Below are 20,044 nucleotides of genomic sequence, written 5' to 3'. Positions count from 1 at the left end.
TGAGGCTGATGGTCACAGGGATGAAGGAGATCTAACATCTCAACGTCCTGCCTCCTGGTCAGAGTCTGTAGATCCACGAGCAGGTGGCAGCAGCTGGTGTGAACGGGGATCAGCATGTTGGATGAGTTTAGACTGAGCTCTCCTTGTGGCTCTGACTCTGGATCAGACTCACACTCAGTTCCACTAACGTTAGCCAAGTGAATTTCACTTCATTGTGTAAACTTGTGCAGTCAATAAATAAGTTTAGTAAATATTTAACGGGTCCAATTCTTAATAAAGTGTCACCCAGGTCTCAATTATTTAAAAATAATATAAAAATAGATTTCTCGCACCGGAAGTGTAGCAACGTCCGGTTGCTCAGCTATAAACATCCGGTTCGGGAGGGTCTGTACTGATGGAACAGCTCCAGTGACAAGCTCCGGTCAACTGGTGATCAACGGTGAGTTGCACTGTGTTGTGTACGATTAGCATAGCGTGGTGCTAGCTTAACCTGTGTGTGTTGCCTCGCTCGGTGTGCGTTAGCTTCATGCTAACTATGCTAATGGACAACACCAAACCCCATTTGTGTAAATCACTGATCGTTCAGTGGTGTTTGTGTGTGATTACTTAGCTGTAAGGCGTATCCTTTAATAGCTCTTGATATATTTGTAATTCAATTTGAATGTTTTGTTCTTTGTAATTAATTAATTTTATAAAATTAATATTAGCCTTAGACAAAGGTTTGTATGTTTTGTAAATGTAAATCCTGACATCTTTGGAATTCTTTTTTCCCGAATGACTTATTTACGGTCACTGTTTTTTCCCACATTTAGATTATTAGGCCTTGTTTAGATTTAGTCTCTTTTTGATTAACTGGTTTGATTATTGGTTTCTTTATTTTATTTTGTTCTCTGGCAATATGCAATATGTTTGACTGGTACTGTGCAATCCGGGTGTAATGACTTGAAGGTTATTGGCTCCATAAACTAGAGGCCCTCTTCTGTCATTTTGTTGTATTATATCACTTGCAGTGTTTCTTAAAGTGTGCTGTTTGTTTTGCGTTGTTGAATCTTCCATGTAGAGGACGGCTAGCTGCAAATAGTGCGCTATTAATTATTTATATTGCTGCAAAAGAGAAGATGAATGCAGCCTTGTGTGAGCAAGTTTACATAAGCCTGGCTTCTATCATAAATATTCACATGAAATCAAGTTGAAATAGATTAAATTGCACCACATTGTTTTCAGTGGTATATTGCTTGTGTGTATGTGCATTATAAATAAATATCCTTGTTGTTGGAGAATGATTACATGCCAGTTCCAACTTATTCAATAGTCATCACATTTTGTTCCGGTAACACCACATAGAATTTGCAAATGGTGGAAGCTTAAGATCCCTCAATGTTACTTCTTAGTAGATGTTTATTAAGTTGTGTGTTCTCTACCAGCCCATTGAACCAGGTGTTTGTGTCTTGGAGTACCGGGGGGGCTCCTGTCAGTGTAAGACTGTCGGTCAAGGATCTACTCGGAGAAACAGAACATTTCTCTTCGAGATTCAATGTCAGAACAAACTCTGGTGCTAAGCATGCTCTCAGGTCAGTTTGTGTCCATCAACTTCATCTTGAGGTTGAACTGTGGGAGCGTGTTCATTAGTGACTGAGTCATCCAGGTAAACCAGTCTGTGTTGGAGCATGCTCATCCTCCTGGGCAAGCCACAACACAATCTTATCCCACCCCACTTGTAGATCATCTTCCAGTTCTGCTAAGTAAGTTCAGATGTTAAATGTGTGTTGACACTTTGAGCCTCTCGGCTCCGTGTTGAACTGAAAACTTTAGAGACAGTTTTCATGTTTGAGCTGAAAGGTTCTCAAACTGAACCGTGATGAGTAGAATGTAGAGTTTCCCCTGAACGATACATTAAAGGTATGAATTAAAAAATCACTTAGCTGTTGATTATTCTGTTCATTTTATTAATAAATCTGTTGTGAGACTTTGTTTCCAGTCCCTTTTTTATAAAGATGGACGCCTTGACAGCCGCCAACGTTGGAGCCAGAAAACCAGCATCACTGGTCCCTGTGTGGAAGCCTCCTGATTGGTTCATCACTTCTCGACATGCACGTCAGCTCTTTGGTAAAATGTGTTTTCATACATGAGCTCATTTATTATAAAGTAAGTTTGAATCTTGTCCCTTCAACAGAAGAGCCACAGTGACACCTGCTGGTTAAACTGGAACCAAACAAACCACTGGGAAACGTTCAGCTCTTATTCTGACTTTTAACTTTTTCATCACATATCCAGTCAGTAACTTTTATTAATTCACATCCTGACATTTACATGTAGCAAGAAAGAAACTATCCAAAAATCCCAAACCACTAAATGAAACTTGATACAAAACCAAGAAGCTGGAACCAGAGAACGTTTGAGACATATTGGGAAAAAAAATTATAGATGTTATATAAATAACCTCACATTCATCATTTAAGTAAATGAGTCTTGAGAGGATTTATAACTATAGCAGAACTAAAGTTGCAGTAAAAGTTTTAAAACTGATGTGAAAGAAACAGTTTTATTTTCGAACAATTTCTACAAGAACAATGAAACTCAACACAATGTCGACAACTGGCTCTGTGTGTGTGTGTGTGTCAGTAACGTGCACGGCGTCCCACAGTTTTACTTCATAGAGTAAATACAAACGATGGAGACAAATAAAAGGCAGAAGTTGTCATTACATTCATCACAGCAGGAAACAGTCAGTCTGCATCACAGCTGGGACTTAGGAGTGTTAATCGATTGGTCGCTGCCCCGGACCAATCAAATCCCCCGCTCCTCCTCCTCTGACCAGTGAGGCGCTGGTCTGTCTCGTGGCTCGATGAGGTCATCAGAGTTCATCCTGCAGAGGAAACAACTTGTGTCAGACTCTTCTTCTCCAGATCGCTCACGACAGGATTTAACACAAACAAGATTTCTTTACCTTCCCTTTGCTGTGTAACCGTGGGAGCAGCTGCTGTAGTCGCTGTCTGATGGTGTCAGCGATCACGTTAGAGTCCCGGCTGTTGATTGGTTCCCCACTGTGTTCGAACTGTCAACACACACACAGCGTCTCATCTTCTCCACCAGGAACTCAAGTCCATCTTTGACTCTTTCACAATTAAACCTCTACTTGCTTGTTGTCAATTACTGAAACAGGGGGAGGCTTTTATTGTGATAGTCACAGGAAATGCGTGCGTGTGTGTGTCCTCACCCTCCTTGTTCCCAGGTACGGGTAGAATCTGACAGTCGGGTAGGCGGTGATTCCAGCAGATTGACAGATCTGATAATGAGCCTGACAGTCGACCTTCCCCGCTCGAATCTCCCCTTTGAGAATCTGTCAATCAGACAAACACTGGGCTCAGAACCTCAGAGAACCACAGAGAGAACGTCTCTGTGGTTCTCAAAGGAAGAAGTTCTCTCACCCGAGCCAGGATCTCAAACTCTGGAGCAAACTGTTGACATGGTCCACACCAGGGGGCGTAAAAGTCCAGAACCCAGTGGTCCCGACCCGACAGCACCTGAGACCTGAATGTCTCCGGAGTCAAGTCCACCGTCGCTCTGGGTAAAGAACTGGACACTGGAGATGTTAGTGACATGGAAGCACACAGAGGGACACACAGGGGACAGACAGGGGACGGGACAGACAGAGGACAGACAGACAGACAGGGGACGGGACAGAGTCTCACCTCAGGGCCCATGTTCTCAGTGACTGAGCGTCTCTGTGCCAACCGTTATAACTCCTGCAGACACAAAGACACAATAGGATACATGAATTTAAAATACCTCTTTGAAATACAAAATAGTATTTGATCAATCTGATGAACTGTATGTTTGTAGTTTGAAGACGACCACAGAGAGAGAGTTTCAGAGTGAGTTACACACATGAAGCGATCTGGCTGCCGGGCGTTGCCGGGGTAGAGTCGGATTTCAGGGTAGGCCCTCACACCCTGACTCTGACACAGCGACTGGAACCGCTGACAGTCCACTGAGCCGACCAGGATCTGACCCGAGAGCAGCTGAGAGGAGAGAGAGACACTCAAACATCAGGCAGCGACCGTTTGTAGCTGCACAGGACAAAAGGTGTCTAGAGACAAATAAACCTTATGCTCTTTTAGTTGTTCTTGTTAAATTGTGTTTCAGTGACTTTATAAAAAGCCTCTGCACGTTGTGCGGTTGAGGTTAAACGTGTTGTGTTGTTGTACCCTGGCCATGCGTCTCCACTCAGGCATCAGAGCCTGACAGGGTCCACACCACGGAGCGTAGAAATCCACCGCCCAGATCTGCCCTTCAGCTCGACCTGCAAACACGTCACCGGTTACAACACGTATGGTCCTCGAGTTCAACAACTGCACAAACAATTCAATAGTTTAAACTCTATGGATCCTCACTTTCCTTTGAGAGACTGCATCGTGCTCTTTATGTCAAAAGTTAAGAAGCCCTGAAGTCTGTGGTAAAGTGAAATCCTCTGAGTTTTACCTTTAACTCTCTCAGTGAAGCTGGAATGATCCAGGACGACCACAGACGGATTCACCAGATCCTGCAGAGGCAGAAAGAAGTGATGTCACCGTCTGAACTCCACACAGCTGGGAGGTTACAGGTCAAAGGTCCATGTTAGATTAGATTCAGTCATAAGGATTTATTCTATCTTACCCCTTTTATAATAGTGAAATTGTATTTTATAGTTTTCGTCAATAGTTTTTGAAACACTTTCTTCTCCTCTCTTTTTGTCGGTGATATTCATCAACAGTCACAGTTTGTATTTATCACATGACCTGTGGATAGAGAGTTCACCAGAGTTTCCTCCTCCAGAGAAAAGAGTTCCCTGCATCTGGAGTTTGTCTTGACAACATTATCACGGCTGTAATTGTTGTCAGACAGATTGTAGATCTTATGTTGTATCACGATGTCACTGGTGTGATGTCATACCTGTATGAACTCCAGGATGCCGTCGGCTGAGTGCTGTCCCTCATATTCATGAAGAGAGGAGCCGTTGATGATCACCGTGGTGGGGTACGCCTGGATATTATACTGAGACACAGAGAGAAAAGGTTTCAGTCTCTCTGCCGCCTCGTGATGAATGGTACAGTCCAGATGTGTGTGTGCTCACCCTGGAGCAGAGCTTGTGGTGGATGGTACAGTCCAGAGTTCCAAACTTCATCTGTCCGGCCAAGTGGATGGAAGCTTTCCTCAGCTCTGGGAGTAAAGCTCTGCACGGAGGACACCACTGCAAACACAGATCAAACCTCAAAGACACCGGACATCAGAGTTCACAAGTGACAGCCTAGAGTAACTCGTGATTGGTCAGACGTGATATGGGCGGGACCTATGTCTCCACGGCACAGACTCTGATGACGTCACATCGGAACCCGAGATATTTTTCACTTTGTTTTTATCTAGTGGAAGGAAACAGGGACGTGTTGTTCATCTTAGTCATTGAATCGTTTCATCTACAGTCAAGCGTCAGATTCTCTCTCAACACTGAAGTTTGTTTGATTCTATTAAACTTTAACAACTGATTTAAAAGCTCAGATCCAGATCAACCGGGGTTTTCTCCCGTTGCCATTAAAGCCGTCATGTAGCAAAGGGACATGTTTGTATGTGAGTGACGTGGATCAGTGTCCGTCTCCCTCATGTGTGTGTTGAAGGTGCAGCTCCGTCTCCAGCCCTGAAGGTAAACACGGAGTCAGCAGAGTTTCAAACACAAAACAATCTGAGCTCAAACGTATCAGTCATGACGTGATCCATTTTCTGACCCTGTGCTTCCCTGCTGCTGTTACTAAAGTAGAGTTACGAACCGGAGCAAAGAAGTCCACCAGCCACGGCTCCTTCCTGTCGGCCGGGAAGTTGTCGGGCTGCAGAGTCGTCACATGAGCGCGAACGCTGTCCTTCGCAAAACCCACAATGTTGTACAGCACGTCTTTACCTGAGTGAAGACACGGGTTAGAGAGACAGACACGCAAGAGACGGGCGTCTCAACAAGGAGTAAAAAAACAAGAATCTGTGGGTCAGTCTGTGGTTCGGTCTGTGGTACAGTCTGTGGTTCAGTCTGTGGTTCAGTCTGTGGGTCAGTCTGTGGGTCAGTCTGTGGGTCAGTCTGTGGTTCAGTCTGTGGGTCAGTCTGTGGGTCAGTCTGTGGTTCAGTCTGTGGTTCAGTCTGTGGGTCAGTCTGGTACAGTCTGTGGTTCAGTCTGTGGTTCAGTCTGTGGGTCAGTCTGTGGGTCAGTCTGTGGTTCAGTCTGTGGTTCAGTCTGTGGGTCAGTCTGTGGGTCAGTCTGTGGTTCAGTCTGTGGTTCAGTCTGTGGGTCAGTCTGTGGGTCAGTCTGTGGGTCAGTCTGGTACAGTCTGTGGGTCAGTCTGTGGGTCAGTCTGTGGGTCAGTCTGTGGGTCAGTCTGTGGGTCAGTCTGTGGGTCAGTCTGTGGTTCAGTCTGTGGTTCAGTCTGTGGTTCAGTCTGTGGTTCAGTCTGTGGTTCAGTCTGTGGTTCAGTCTGTGGGTCAGTCTGTGGTTCAGTCTGTGGTTCAGTCTGTGGTTCAGTCTGTGGTTCAGTCTGTGGTTCAGTCTGTGGGTCAGTCTGTGGGTCAGTCTGTGGGTCAGTCTGTGGGTCAGTCTGTGGGTCAGTCTGTGGTTCAGTCTGTGGTTCAGTCTGTGGTTCAGTCTGTGGTACTGACCGTGGTGGATCTCGAAGTCGTGGATTCCCAGTCCTTTGAAAACAGCCACGCAGGGTTTGTGGATGTAGAGCGACTGACACAGCTCCGAGTCTGTGATGCAGTTAACTCGACCGACCTGAGGAGACAGACAGCGTCAGACAGAGAGACAGACGGGCATAGTGACAGACAGGGAGACAGACAGGTACCTGTATGTGGTCGTTCCTGAGGAAAGCCTGTAGCTTCTTATACTCGCTGGAGGTGGAGCTTCTCTCTCCAAACGTAAAACTGACCAACCAGCGATGATGGGCCAGTTTGCTCTGAACACAGGAAGTTATACATCATCAAAGCATGGGTAGTGCTGTGTAGCGTTGTGTAGCATATGAAGCCTTGTGTAGCGTTGTGAAGCGTTGTGTAGTGTTGTGAAGCCTTGTGTAGTGCTGTGTAGCGTTGTGAAGCTTTTTGTAGCGTTGTGAATCATTATGAATCCATTGTGTAGCGTTATGAAGCCTTTTGTAGTGGTGTGTAGCATTGTGAATCATTGTGAAGCCTTGTCTAGCGTTGTCTAGCGGTGTGTAGCGTTGTGTAGCAGTGTGAAGCCTTGTCTAGCGTTGTCTAGCGTTGTGTAGCAGTGTGTAGCAGTGTGTACCTGGAAGCTGTCCCTGGTCAGCAGTTCCAGATCCGGCAGATGGTTCATGACCTGAGTGTAAACCTCTTTACTGTCCAGAGTGTTCAGCCACTGAAACACAAACACACTGAGTCACTACTGCAGTACTACACACAGTATTACTACATACAACACTAAGTGAACCCACACAGGAAGTGATGTCACTCACCAGCACGCTGTCCTTTTGGTCCAGAGACGAACCAGGAGGGAACAGAGCCGTCGCTCCGCCGGTCACCTGACAGACAGAGACAGTGAACACTAACTACTCCTCTGCCTCCACTGGTTTGTGAGTGGAAGAATCACGAGTACATAAGTAATACCAGTATCAGTAGTAATACTAGTATCCGTAGTAATACTAGTATTTGTAGTACTGCAGTATAAACCTTACATGGAAGCTGTGACAGAGCTGCTCCTCAGCGATGCAGTCCATCCGTCCCACCTTCACCAGTCCGTCCTGCACTCACACACGAGGACGACCAGTTAGAGACGTTCAGTTCAGAAACTCTTTAAATCTCAAGTTTATATAATATATAATCTAACTTTCAGAGTCATGTGACACTTGCAGGTGAGAACAAGGTGTAAAGTGTAATTATTTACTATATATAAAACATTTAACTAAAACAGTAATGTTGAGTTCTCACCAACATTCCTGCCAACTTCTGTGTGGTTCTTGGCTCCAGACAATCTGAGACAGAGGGAGGGACACGTTAGCATGGACACGTTAGCATGGACACGTTAGCATGGACACGTTAGCAGCATGACGAGCTACATGACCAGTTTCCTCTGGTGGAGAAACGTGTCAAAACAAATGCCTTAGAACACGTTCTGCCTGACGTCCACCATCTGAGGATTCCAGGTTATGTGGAGGAATTTTTCAGCTTCTACTCATAAACATATTGTGCATACACGAGACACAGGTGTGACTCATGTCTTTGTGTGTCCCATGTTACACACGTGACACGTGTTAGAGCACTTCCAGGCCCAAACAGAGAAGGTCAGGGGTCACAGAGAGTTACCTCCGGTGTGGGAGCAGAAGGTGATGAGCCAGCCGAGCCCGGAGGAGAACGCACTCTCCACCTCGCTGAACACGTTCCCTGTAAAACACCCGGTCGCACTCATGGGTCAGATTCACGAGTCTGATGATATGAATGAATCCTGATTGACAGTTTAATGCGGGGGGGGGGGGGGGTCGCTCACCTTGCCAGAGCTGGGTGACGGTGGTGGTGATGAACTTCATGGAGAAGTTCACCAGCTCGTCTTTAGAACGCTCCCCATTATACTTCTCTGGTTTCTGTAGAAAGGTTTTATTAAGAACACATGAAGCTTTGAGAATAGAACTGGAATCATCATTAACAGATGAGAATGGATTATGAATGGTCTCTAACCGACCTGTCCTGATCTGAATATGAACAGACTGGGGTAACTGTTGATCCCTTTCCTCCGGCACAGGTGGTTGTTGTCTCCACAGTTCACGGCTCCGATCCGGATCACTGCGTCCATCTCTTTGGCAAACGCCCTCCACTGAGACACACACACACGTTATCACACAACCCACCGCTGCTTTCATCTGTTCCACACCCACAGGATGAATAATATATATTCAACAATAAAAATAATAAATGAGGTTAAAGGGGGAAAAAGCATCGGTGATTCCAGGTTTAGTATGTTTAGTTTGATGTGCGGGGGGGGGGGGGGGGGGGGGGGGGGGGGTACCGTCGGGGCCAGCTCGTGGCAGTGGGAGCATCGTGGGAAATAGAAGTTGATGAACCAGATTTCTCCGGAGTTCACCGCGGCCTCTGGAACAAACAGCCGTTACTACCAGTAAAGACCAGTTTGACTGAGTTAGAAGTGAAAATAATCCCACTCACCGAAATCTCCGCTGTCCAGCGTGATGATCTCTAAATCATCGTCATAGATGCCTGAACAGAGACAGGAAACCGTTAATCGACTCTCTCTAAACTCACGTGTGGGCGTCCTCACTGGAGACACGTACCAAAGTCGTAGCGGTAGTAGTTCCAGCTCTCGTAGCGTCCTCCCTGCTGCTCGTCCAATCCCTTCTCTCCATATTTGTCGTATTTCTTCCGGAGGTCTTCGTCCTTCAGGACCTCATAAGCTCGATTCACCTCCACAAACTTATCGTGGGCCGAGGAGTCGCCCTGCAGCACCACAGGGTCAGGGTCAGGGTTCAGAGTTCAATGAGCAGAAAGTGTCTCAGGGAACATCAAAGGGATTTGAGCTCCTCAGAGTAACTCACAGGGTTCTTGTCGGGGTGCATGGTGAGCGCCAGCTTCTTGAAGGCCTGTCGGATCTCCCTGGTCGTCGCCTCCCGGCCCACTCGCAGCAGATCGTAGTAGTCTCGGCCTTCCGCCCAAACCACCGCCATCATGGTGACGGAGAGCAGCAACGGCAGCTGAACCCCGAGGACAACCCTGAACCCCATCACCAGTCCTCCCAGTGCAACCACCACGACCACCAGAGGAGCTGGAACAGAGACAAACATCATTCTGAGGATCCGAGAGGACGAGCAGGTGAAGACGTCCAACCAGCAACTCAGCCAAACACATCCTGGGTCAAGGTTTAATATCATGTACACTAAGTATTTTCAAAGTAAATATAACAAATACACACTTTCCTCTGACAGATGTGACCAGTATGGAGAGAACGATGGATCTTTATGTATTTAAGTAATGTGGATGCACTGTGATCAGAGCCCCCCCCCCCCCCATGTGTGTTTGTGTTATGGAAGCAACAAGTAAAGCTGAATCTTATCAAATCTAGATGAACTCATCTGTGGACGTCCAGCATCACGTGTGACACCTTTAGTTGAGATAATGGGTGAAGTGGCTGAGAGGAGGGGATGGGACGTTAACTACGTCCCACCATCCCCCCCCCCCCCCTCACATTCCCTCACGTCCCCTCAGGCTGCAGTAGGAGCAGGATTCTTCCAGCTCCTCATTCAGGTATTTACTCTGTGAGCAGATACTGACCGAACCCGATTCAGATGGTAACTCAGGAGTGGGAGTGGGAGCTGTCTCAGGATTCTGTGAACTGAATACCTGTGATTCTCCACTGCTGGATAAATACACTCAGATTTACATGTTTCACTGTTTCTGAAGTTTATTAGGAAATTAACTGGAGAAAAAAAAAACATTAAGCAATTAATCATTAAAGAGTAAACGTGTTATTCGAAGCCCTACTTCCAGCATACAGTACACACCCTGAACACACACACTGCACAAACACACACACTGCACACACACACACACACACACACACACACACACACTCACTTTCATTCATATGTCATCGATCTGGACAATAATATATTTGTTGCCTTTATCTGGTTTATGAGATCAGAGCATTATCACAGTTTGAGACGCTGGAGGAAACAGAGAGAACATGGAGCCAGAGTCTGAATCTATGAACTATATTATATATAAGCTATATATATATATAAAACATATAGATGAAAACATAAATCTAAAGTGTTAGTAAGACAGTGTAGTTAACATGTTTATAACTACAACCACAGACACTGTGTAAGTAACAGACAGTCTGACTGATTCTTATGATCCACAGATTAAAATCTGAGTCTGACTTTTCTCTCATGTAGTTTTTCTGCAGAGAAGCTAAACGAAGCTAAGCTAGCAGCTAGCTCCGCAGCATTAATAACAGCCTGCAAGCTAATTAGCCACTTAGCTAAACAGCGACAGTCAGTTTCCTGCTGAAGATCAAAGGAATCTGATGTAAAAGAATAAAAAGCCTCAGCCCGTTACCGGAGAGTCGAGTCAACTTCACAGAGAAAAACTCAGGATCCGGTTCAGGACTCGGTTCAGGATCCGGTTCACACGTCTGACTGTGAAGAGCTTCACACCGGCATCAAGCTACACTCACATCACACACACTTCCGCTTCCGCTCACTGCATGTCACAATAAAAACACAACATGGCAGTGACATGTTGAGACCATATAGTCTATGGTTAAGACAGACAAATGTTTAGCTTATGCTTCTTTTTTTTGTGTGTGTGTGTATTTTTGTTTGATTGCTCATTTTGTGTAACATCACGTGAAAATGTCTCACATTAGTTTTGGAGTTTTTTATCCAAACACACTTTTTGTTTAGAGATGATGGACAGATAGATGATGGATACTTTATTAAGGTGTGGGTGATTCTGTAGTGATTTAAAATGGTTCAGAGATGACAGTTAATGTAAATTTGGTTCAACACGTATCCAGAATAAGACGGGACGGGAGGCTGAGATATCAGAAAAAATACAATTTATTTAATAGATGCAAATGATTTAAAACAGACTGCTCCAACAGTAAAGTGACATGTGCAAAGGTTGGAAAGGCTGGCCTGGACTTGATATAAATGACAGCTCAAAAAGAGAGAAATTAGAGGCTCCAGACCCAATTGTACAATGCTAAGATATCATGCATTAAAAACAAAACACAACACACTTTAAAAAAATCACTGCAAGCAATAAACAACAACAAAGTGACAAAAGAGGGCCTCTACTTTATGGAGCCAATAATTCACCACCATTCAAGTCACTACCGCACTACCACTTACCAATTAATCAGAAAGAAACTAAATCTAAACAAGGCCAAATAAGAGAGCTACGTTGTCCCTAAATAGACTTCACCGACTCCCCGCAGCCTATATGCATCGCCGCCCTGTCAGGTAAATTAAAACATCGGCAGAACAGGGAAAATAACACTGCTAAAACTTTAAAACTTTATTAAGAATTGACCCTGTTACATAAAGAAGTATTCGAGCCATGCAGACGTGCAGCCTTTGAAACCACAACACCAGATGTTTATCAACTTGTATTTCAAATTACAAAATGACTAATCGTGAATAAAAGGGTCTGTATGTGTTTTTAAACACTGTGGAAACACAGTGTGATAATTGTATTCTTATATGTGTGTTCTGTATTATTATGAATTTATACACTGATATGACCTGAGTCCAAAATAAAGCTAAACTAAACTAAATACACAAACCATTTCAAATTAATGCCCGAATGTATCATTGAGACTCGTCCAAACAAAGTGAAATTAAAATGTGCCCAATAAAAAGATAAACACAGTTGTGAGGGACGCTTAAAAGTCGACTTCTCATGACGCTGTGTAAATGCGCCGGAAGTAGCTGTGTTAGCTGCGGCGCTCCCACCACGTCTCCAGCGTCTGTGAAAAGAGCAGGTCGAGCAGATATTAAACTTCTTTAACTGACCGGAAGTCTTCAGCTTCACGTTATTAGATTGATCACCTACTGAGCGTGTCCGTGACACTGAGTGGCAGCTTAGCACGTAGCTTAGCACGTAGCTTCGCTAGCCTCATTAGCCCGCTAACTAGCTAGCTCGGTGCCTGGCGTCATTTCCTACTTTTGAAAATCGCGGCCTGAACGAAGAAGCAGTGAAGATGGAGCTTCAAGGTAACTGCGTTTTTATCTGATGCTATTTGTATATTAATAATCTGTTAGCTCACTATTGACTCTTAGCTGTTAGCCGCAGGTTTTCATAAAAGTTGCAACATGTTGATTGTCGAAGTTCAACATTTTAGAAGTGAAGGAGGAAAAAGTTCAAATCTCTTTATAAGTTCTGTCTTCATTGGATCTTTTATCAAAATGAGTCGATCACATTTTCTTTAACCTCCTGCAAACTGTAATTTAATAAATGAGTCTTTACCTTTGGGTTGTACCTTTACTTTATTATTCCTTCCTTTCATTTCCTGCTGCTGGTCTGGATTTTATATAATGATTAATTCATGTTATTAATAAGAATTATGATCTTCCATCAGAAGTGATGACAACAGTGTGATGGGTCAATAAATGTGGTTCAGGTTAGACTTCTAGATTCACCTCCATGATAAATCTCGGCCTCATCATCCACACTGGTCTGAATCTTACACACTTTGACAGTTTGACTGTTCAATGGGTTTTAAATTACATCCTGTAGGGTTTTTGAAAATGCTGAAAAAGTTATTTCTTATTTTTTATCGACAAACTATCAATAAAATCAGTGATGATAATAGTTCTTAGTAGCAGCTGTCAAAACAAGACATTTGAGGATATAACCTCATTTTGTTTTGATACTCAATCAGAAGAACAATAATTGGCAGATGAATCAATGCTGAAAATGATAATCAGTTGTCCTCGATATTCTTGTCCTGTGGTTTGAACTTGTTGAGGCCTAACTTCTCCTCCAACTTCAGTTACTGACGTTCTCTTCACCAAACGTAAAGTTCAGTAGAGTTCTTGTCACAAGCCGTCGTCTCTCAGGCGTCGTCCTCCGTCCTCTCAGTCTGTGGCTGCTTGTTAAAACCCACCGTCTCCCTCTCTGTCAGTGGGAACTGAACCGATGACCCTGGGCTCTCCCACCTCCCCGAAGCCGACCTCCGGAGCACAGTTCCTGCCGGGCTTTCTGATGGGCGACCTGCCAGCCCCCTCCACTCCTCAGCCACGCCCCTTCAGCCTCAGCATGCCCATCCTGGAGAGCTCAGGTTCGCCCGGAGGTTGTCAGGAAGACACCCCCTCCTGCAGATCAGCTGATTGTTGTTTTCTTCTGTGAATTTGTTATAGTGTCCCGTCTTTCATTTTAGGATGCGGAGGTTCTGCCCCTCAACCCGTGGTTCCCACCCCCAAAGACAAAAGTGGAGCCCCACCTGTCCGCAGTATCCGTGATGACCTGGTGTCTGTAGGAACGCCGCTCAGTGCTCACAGACAGGTTAGCACGTAGCACAGTAAATAAAGAATCTCTGTGAACTCAACAAAAGTTCCTAGTGTGACACATTTGTTTTAAACTTTAGAGTTGGGAGCAGAAATATCATCTTAACAAAAGACATCTCAGAGGGTCTGGTCTTTGAGGATCAGGAGGAGAAACTCAGGGAAAGATATTCTACGACAGGAAAGAGGTTTAGATCACAATCAGCTTATGAAGAGATAAGTGCAAGATGCAGATAATGTCCTCACAAAGCAATGTCCTCACAACTCCACAGTTTTTCTTTGAAAACTCAAACCCATGTAAAATCTCTCTCTCTCTCTCTCTCTCTCTCTCTCTCTCTCTCTCTCTCTCTCTCTCTCTCTCTCTTTCTCTCTCTTCAGTCTTTCTCAGTCATGCAGTCACCTCTGTGTGGACGTCAGGCCTCAACTCCAGGAGGAGGAACAGGTACAGACTGATAGTATTACTACTGCTGGTACTACTAACTCACTAGTAGTACTAACATAAATTACTTGTCCTCCCTTTTTATGACCTCCATGTATAAAGCTGGAGAAGTCTTCAACAACAAAAGAACAATACAGAGATTAGAAAGGTAAATGTAATGTTGGATTTGTTCTTGAAGGATCGGGAACTGGATCTGTACTTAATTCTCACTCAATGGATTCAAGTCTCTTTCTACAATAAGCAAATATCGTCAGATTTATCAACCTGTGCATTATTCTTTAAAACAATATTCATTCTACTAATACTTTGATATTTTGAAGAATATCTGTCATTTGAATTTACACATTTCTGCCAAAGTCAACAGCAGCTCAACTTATCTAATTTGTAGGGCTGTGAAATGATTACAATTTTTAATCAAATTAATCACAGGTTTCTATGGATTAATCATGATTAATCACATTACCGATTTTTTTCGGAATATTTTTGTGAAAATAAGATTTATGACATTTAACTTTTCTTTTGTGCTGCAACTCAGCAGTTCTTCAGCAGTTATCATTGCTTTTCCATATGGAACATTAATATAATCTTCATCCTAAACAGAATTCGGGTTCCTTAGCCATTGTGTGGTTGAATAAAACTTTTTTTTAAAAATTAAACAGAAATTATTTGAGCTTCTTAGCCATAGGATGGTTGACATTTTTTATATTTTTTGTCACACAACCATTAACCACACCATGATACAATCTAATGCCTCTAAAGGCCCTCTTAGCTACTCGGTCTTTAGCCAGTTGGTGAGGCAAACTAACTTGTTCAAATTCTCTGACAGTAAAGCTGACCGCTTCTTTTGCACAATGTGTCCTGCGAGTGAGTCTGGTTTGGCGCATTCCACTTGAACGCCCCTCGCCGACCAACACATGCTTCGCGTTGCGGTGGTTAGGCGGGTATTGCTACGGTGAAACGATAACGTCTTCTCGCAGAGTGTGCATATCACCTTGGTTTTACTGAATGTTCGATCTTTGTTTTTTTGGAACACGATCTTCCCGTCCAGAAGGTCCTCAGGTTCATCAGAATTATCCATGTTGTTTGTTTGTTTGAATGGCAGCTGCCGTCTGACTGCATTAGAGCGGCGACTAGTGCAGAGGCGGCGGAATTGGAAGGTCCTTCTGCGCATTCGTTAAATGCGTTAAAAAAAAAAAACGAATTAATCCTGTAATTTAATCATTTTTCACAGCTCTACTAATTTGTAAAACTCTCTCCCTCCCTCCCTTCCCCCCTCCACCTCTCTCTCTCTCTCTCTCTCTCTCTCTCTCTCTCTCTCTCTCTCTCTCTCTCTCTCTCTCTCTCTCTCTCTCTCTCTCTCTCTCTCTCTCTCTCTCTCTCTCTCTCTCCCCCTCCCTCCCTCCCTCCCTCCCTCCAGGTGTGCAGCAGCTGTGTCTGTCTCCAGCTCAGGTGGACCCGTTTTACAGTCAGGGAGAATCTTTATCATCGGACGATCAGCTGGATCAGACCTGGGTCACCGTCTTTGGGTATCTTCATTCCTCAATAAACTGATGTACTGCTGAATAGAGTATGAAACAAGCACAAAGCTCATGTATATGCAGTATAATAAGTGTGTCTGTGTGTGTGTTAGTTTCCCTCCAGCCTCGGCCTCCTACATCCTGCTGCAGTTCGCTCAGTACGGAAACATCATCAAACACACGGTGAGATGGAGCACGACCCTTCTGTCTCAGTGAGGTCCCTCGATGTCTTCATGCGTCCTCCACCCGCTGCCCTCAGCAGAGCCATCTCAACTTAACACCTAACTCTGAACTCTGAAAAAGGGATGACCAGTTGAAATGTGATCTCTCTGATGTTTTCTCAGACTGAAGCTGTTCACAGCAACAACAAGCTGAAGCACAAACTGTGTCACAAGACACAGGTCTGAATGTGGTCACATGTTAACTGAGCTGTCAAACCTTTAATCTCAGGTATGCACATGTGTAAAGAGGAAGATGTTGTCTCCACTAAGAGAAAACACGCTCTCTCACAGCCTCACAATATCAGGCTCTGAGCTGACATCAGCATAACCACCAACTGGGTTTGTCTGCGCAGCGGCTGAACTACAACGGCCTCAACTGCACATTCACTCCTCTGAGCAGAGGTCAAACAACGACATGTGGGGTCTGTGCACGTGAGCTAAACTGAGGCTTTGAGACAGAGAGCACTGATATCAGATCAGTTTAGGTTTCTGAATCAGTCGCTGGATGCATGTTGTATCTGTGGCTCATGTAGGGAATGTGCCATGACTGCTGAATTATCCTTTCATGAGCGACACCACTTATCCTGTGAGCATCACCGGAGCTCAGCCAATCCCTGCTGATGTTGTGTGAGAGGCGGGGCTTCAGCCCACAGGCTCCAGACTAAGGTTTCCATCTGAAGCTGTAAACTTATTAATGGCACTTCACCGATGCTGAAAGCATCAGATCGTACAGAGTAATGGTGATACACATTGATGATGTTATAATGGAAACATTGAACTATTAAAGGAAACATTGATGATGTTATAATGCAAACATTGAAGTATTAAAGGAAACATTGATGATGTGTTGACAGATGGCGTCTCCTGGTAACTGGATGCACCTTCAGTATCAGTCTAGGCTTCAGTCCAGAAAAGCTCTGTCGAAGGATGGAAAAGTGTTCGGTGACGCCATCATGGTGGGAGTGAAACCCTGTATAGACAAGGTCAGCGTCTGTTTACCTACCTGCGTTTGTCCATTTCTCTGCCGTCTGATTGGTCCTGCTCATCAGCTGACAGCTTGAACTGATTGATGTCATTTTTATCTCTCTCTCTCTCTCTCTCTCTCTCTCAGAGTGTGATGGACAGCAGCGAGGCCGTCTCCTCCACCCTCCCCTCCACTCCTCGCTCGGCCATCCGACCGCTCAGCGCCGCCTACAGGAGCTCCAGCAGCGACTACCAGGTGACCTCTGACCCCAGAACTCACTCTGGCTCTATTTTAAAGCCTGCGGTGGTTTTCATTTTGTCTTGGAACATCAGAAATAAACCTGTGTGTCCGTGTCCAGGTGTTGGCCGACCGACAGACGCCCCGGAAGGACAACAGCATAGTTTCCAAAGCGATGGAGTACATGTTCGGCTGGTGACGTCTCACAGTGCATTATGGGATACGGCAGCCTCGTGGGAGAGAGGAGAATCAACAGATGAACTTTCTGAGTGTGTGTGCGTGCGTGTGAATGAATTTCTCTTATAACTGTTTTTTACTGTTTGTCAATAAAGTTGTCTGATTTGAATCCAGTGAATTGTCACTCAGAGGTGCTGTTCTCTAAGCAGCCACATGGCGGCACTGTCACGTGCCACCATGTTGACACAGAGTTTGAGTGTAGGAGCTCAAACCTCCTTTGTTTCTGTTTTCAAACAGAGGTTCACAGGTTTACTCCGAGTGTGAGATATAAATGTGTCCAGCACAAAACACCAAGAACATGGAGCATGTTTAAAAAAAAAGTCTGTAATTCATTTTCTATTTGGAATATTTGAGACAGTTCACATGTTCAAAGAGCCACAGAAACCAAAGCTTGTGCTCGGCAGCAGTTTAAACATTACATAAGGAGGTGTTTATATAACTGCTCTCCCCTCACTTTGCTCTGGATCGAGTTCAGCAGCATATTTGGAGAAGGTGCAGCTCGGTGTCTGTCAGTCGCCTCGTGACTCACGGAGCAGAGGGTTAAACAGTAGACGTCAAAATACACAGGGACGTTGCTCAGATCAGTTACTGAGGGAAGAGCAGCAGTGGTGGAAGTTTTGAACCTGAAGAAAACAAATAGACAAATCAGATAAGATGAGATTTGTCTTATTGATCTTCTGTGGAGGAAAACTTCAAGTGACAAGGTAGAGGCACAAGGGGAAAAAGTAAGAAATACAAATAATATATAAAAGGCTGTTTTTCTTATGTGCAATCCACAGATAATTATACAGATTCCTTGTCATGTATAATATGTTTAATTCATAATTGGAATAAATGATTTGCCTCATTATCATATTTTAATTCATCTTTAATAAATTAGATATCCAAAGTAATTCAAGTTGTCACTTAACAGTAGTCGAGTCAAAAGTCAAATATTCTCTGTGAAACTTGAGAAATAGAAATATGAAGCAGAAGTAATTTGAAATTCAGTTATTTCCTCAACAACCAAAAGGACAGAAGCACGTTGACGGAAAAACGATTCTGGATTAACAAGGTTTGAACATGTAAACATGGCCTATCAGTGGGGGGGGGGGGTTCCTCGGCCATCTCAGAAGCTGACCTTTCTCCTACTAACCAATTACCTCTGGTTTAACTTATCCCAGTGACATATGGTCGGCTGCTGCAGCACGAGATAAATGACAAGAACAGGCATCGCAGGCTGGAGAGAACACACAACTGAGGGCAGAGCGCCAGAGAGACCGGGCGACGGGGGGGAGGGTCGACGAGAGGCTTTAACTGAGCTTATGTTTGACCTTTGTGACCTTTCAGGGACATCTGACGCTGTGTGGTTAGAGGAGGGTCGGCACACATTCTCAACAAGTTGTGGTCCATTGTTAAAGCACACAAGGATAATAAAGGCTTCTCTGATCTGCAGCTTTGTGTTGCACAGATTATGACACAATAGAAACCTGGCTACTCATTTGATATATATGAATAAACAAGAAACCCAAACTGAAAGTCCCACGTGATGACTACACACGTCTCTGCGGTGGTTTTGCATCACTTTAAAGTCCTTTAGCATCTTGTGTCCAATCAACCGTTTGAATCCTTATTGAACACTTCAGTGGTTGTTTAGTGGTCATTGTGTATCTATGTGTAGTTTTTTCCTCTTTATGTAACTTCTCTATTTCTCTGAGTTTTTATGTTTTGCCTCATGTTGTCACTTAGCATCTCTGTAAATTCGTTTTTGCATCAATTTGATGCAAACTCTGTGTGTCTGTGAGTGTTTGGTGTGTGTAGCTGGTCATTTGGTATCTCAATGGTCATTATTGATTCCTCATTCTAGTTTTGCATCTGTTTACACACATTCTACATTTGATCTGTGGGTGTTTAGTGTGTCTGTGTGCTAGTTTTACATCCCTGTGGAGTAATTTTTGTGGATTTTTGGTTCTTTTCAGTGCAATTTTGACAGGTTGCATCTCTTTTGTAGGTATTTGTTTAAATTGGTGTTTCTTTGTGGTGATTTTTTGTCTGTCTGAGGTCATTTTGTATCTGTACAATCATTTATTCCCATGTTGTGGTAGTTTTGTTTTGCTTTGTAGTAATTTGTATGTATTTTGTAGCTTTGCATCTTTCTGTTGTTGTACTGGATCTAGTTTATTATGTCTATGTTAGAGCTGCATGTTTGAAACATGTGTTTCTTTGAGGTTATGTGAGTCTTGTATAAACGTTGAGCAGATTTAAGGTCCCAGGTCCCGTTTTGGTCTCAGATCAGTTTCAGGTTCAGTTCTTGTGTCAGGTCAGGTTCAGTTCTGGTCTCGGATCAGTTTCAGGTCCAGTTCTGGTCTCAGATCAGTTTCAGGTCCAGCTCTGGTCTTAGATGGGC

The 20,044-nt window shown here is 44.2% G+C and overlaps 2 protein-coding genes and 1 long non-coding RNA gene across 5 annotated transcripts; 2 read left to right on the top strand and 1 right to left on the bottom strand.

Annotated features, from left to right (window-relative positions):
* Window positions 1-2,528: 2,528 nt before the first annotated feature.
* On the bottom strand, window positions 2,529-11,227 carry dnajc10 (DnaJ (Hsp40) homolog, subfamily C, member 10). The gene is made up of 25 exons (XM_053440490.1): window positions 11,093-11,227; window positions 9,571-9,797; window positions 9,310-9,472; window positions 9,185-9,235; window positions 9,030-9,112; window positions 8,706-8,837; window positions 8,514-8,607; window positions 8,333-8,410; window positions 7,958-8,001; window positions 7,705-7,770; window positions 7,486-7,551; window positions 7,299-7,388; window positions 6,859-6,969; window positions 6,674-6,788; window positions 5,802-5,929; window positions 5,114-5,230; window positions 4,933-5,034; window positions 4,483-4,543; window positions 4,209-4,303; window positions 3,889-4,022; window positions 3,693-3,746; window positions 3,429-3,576; window positions 3,218-3,340; window positions 2,948-3,055; window positions 2,529-2,866 (listed from the first exon to the last, which is right to left on the bottom strand). The coding sequence occupies exons 2-25, from the start codon at window positions 9,754-9,756 to the stop codon at window positions 2,855-2,857; spliced, it is 2,361 nt and encodes a 786-aa protein (XP_053296465.1). The 5' UTR covers window positions 9,757-9,797; window positions 11,093-11,227; the 3' UTR covers window positions 2,529-2,854.
* Window positions 11,228-12,458: 1,231 nt separating this feature from the next.
* Window positions 12,459-17,779, top strand: nup35 (nucleoporin 35). The gene is made up of 9 exons (XM_053440502.1): window positions 12,459-12,753; window positions 13,665-13,820; window positions 13,920-14,044; window positions 14,422-14,485; window positions 15,900-16,008; window positions 16,113-16,182; window positions 17,075-17,203; window positions 17,332-17,439; window positions 17,543-17,779. The coding sequence occupies exons 1-9, from the start codon at window positions 12,741-12,743 to the stop codon at window positions 17,618-17,620; spliced, it is 852 nt and encodes a 283-aa protein (XP_053296477.1). The 5' UTR covers window positions 12,459-12,740; the 3' UTR covers window positions 17,621-17,779.
* Window positions 17,780-17,892: 113 nt separating this feature from the next.
* Window positions 17,893-19,909, top strand: LOC128456364 (uncharacterized). Of its 3 annotated transcripts, none has more exons than XR_008341828.1 (3): window positions 17,902-18,383; window positions 18,671-18,712; window positions 18,822-19,909. It is a non-coding gene; the product is annotated as an uncharacterized LOC128456364 (long non-coding RNA). The 3 variants fall into 3 exon arrangements; XR_008341827.1 differs by having other exon boundaries at window positions 18,649-18,712; XR_008341829.1 differs by lacking the exon at window positions 18,671-18,712 and having other exon boundaries at window positions 17,893-18,383.
* Window positions 19,910-20,044: the final 135 nt, after the last annotated feature.

Source organism: Pleuronectes platessa, chromosome 14 (genome assembly GCF_947347685.1).
Source record: "Pleuronectes platessa chromosome 14, fPlePla1.1, whole genome shotgun sequence".
Classification (NCBI taxonomy): domain Eukaryota; kingdom Metazoa; phylum Chordata; class Actinopteri; order Pleuronectiformes; family Pleuronectidae; genus Pleuronectes; species Pleuronectes platessa.
The sequence above is the reverse complement of the archived record's forward strand: the minus strand, read 5'-3'. Positions and strand labels throughout refer to the sequence as shown.

What these genes read in the sequence shown, in the direction of transcription:
- nup35 (XM_053440502.1), top strand. An exon ending in AACTCCAGGAGGAGGAACAG is followed by an intron (nt 14,486 to 15,899) that starts GTACAGACTGAT and finishes CCCTCCCTCCAG; the next exon opens with GTGTGCAGCAGCTGTGTCTG. An exon ending in ACCTGGGTCACCGTCTTTGG is followed by an intron (nt 16,009 to 16,112) that starts GTATCTTCATTC and finishes TGTGTGTGTTAG; the next exon opens with TTTCCCTCCAGCCTCGGCCT.
- dnajc10 (XM_053440490.1), bottom strand. Translation starts at nt 9,756, where the DNA reads ATGGGGTTCAGGGTTGTCCTCGGGGTTCAGCTGCCGTTGCTGCTCTCC. An exon ending in CGGCAGCCAGATCGCTTCAT is followed by an intron (nt 3,747 to 3,888) that starts GTGTGTAACTCA and finishes TTGTGTCTGCAG; the next exon opens with GAGTTATAACGGTTGGCACA. An exon ending in CGTACCTGGGAACAAGGAGG is followed by an intron (nt 3,056 to 3,217) that starts GTGAGGACACAC and finishes GTGTGTTGACAG; the next exon opens with TTCGAACACAGTGGGGAACC.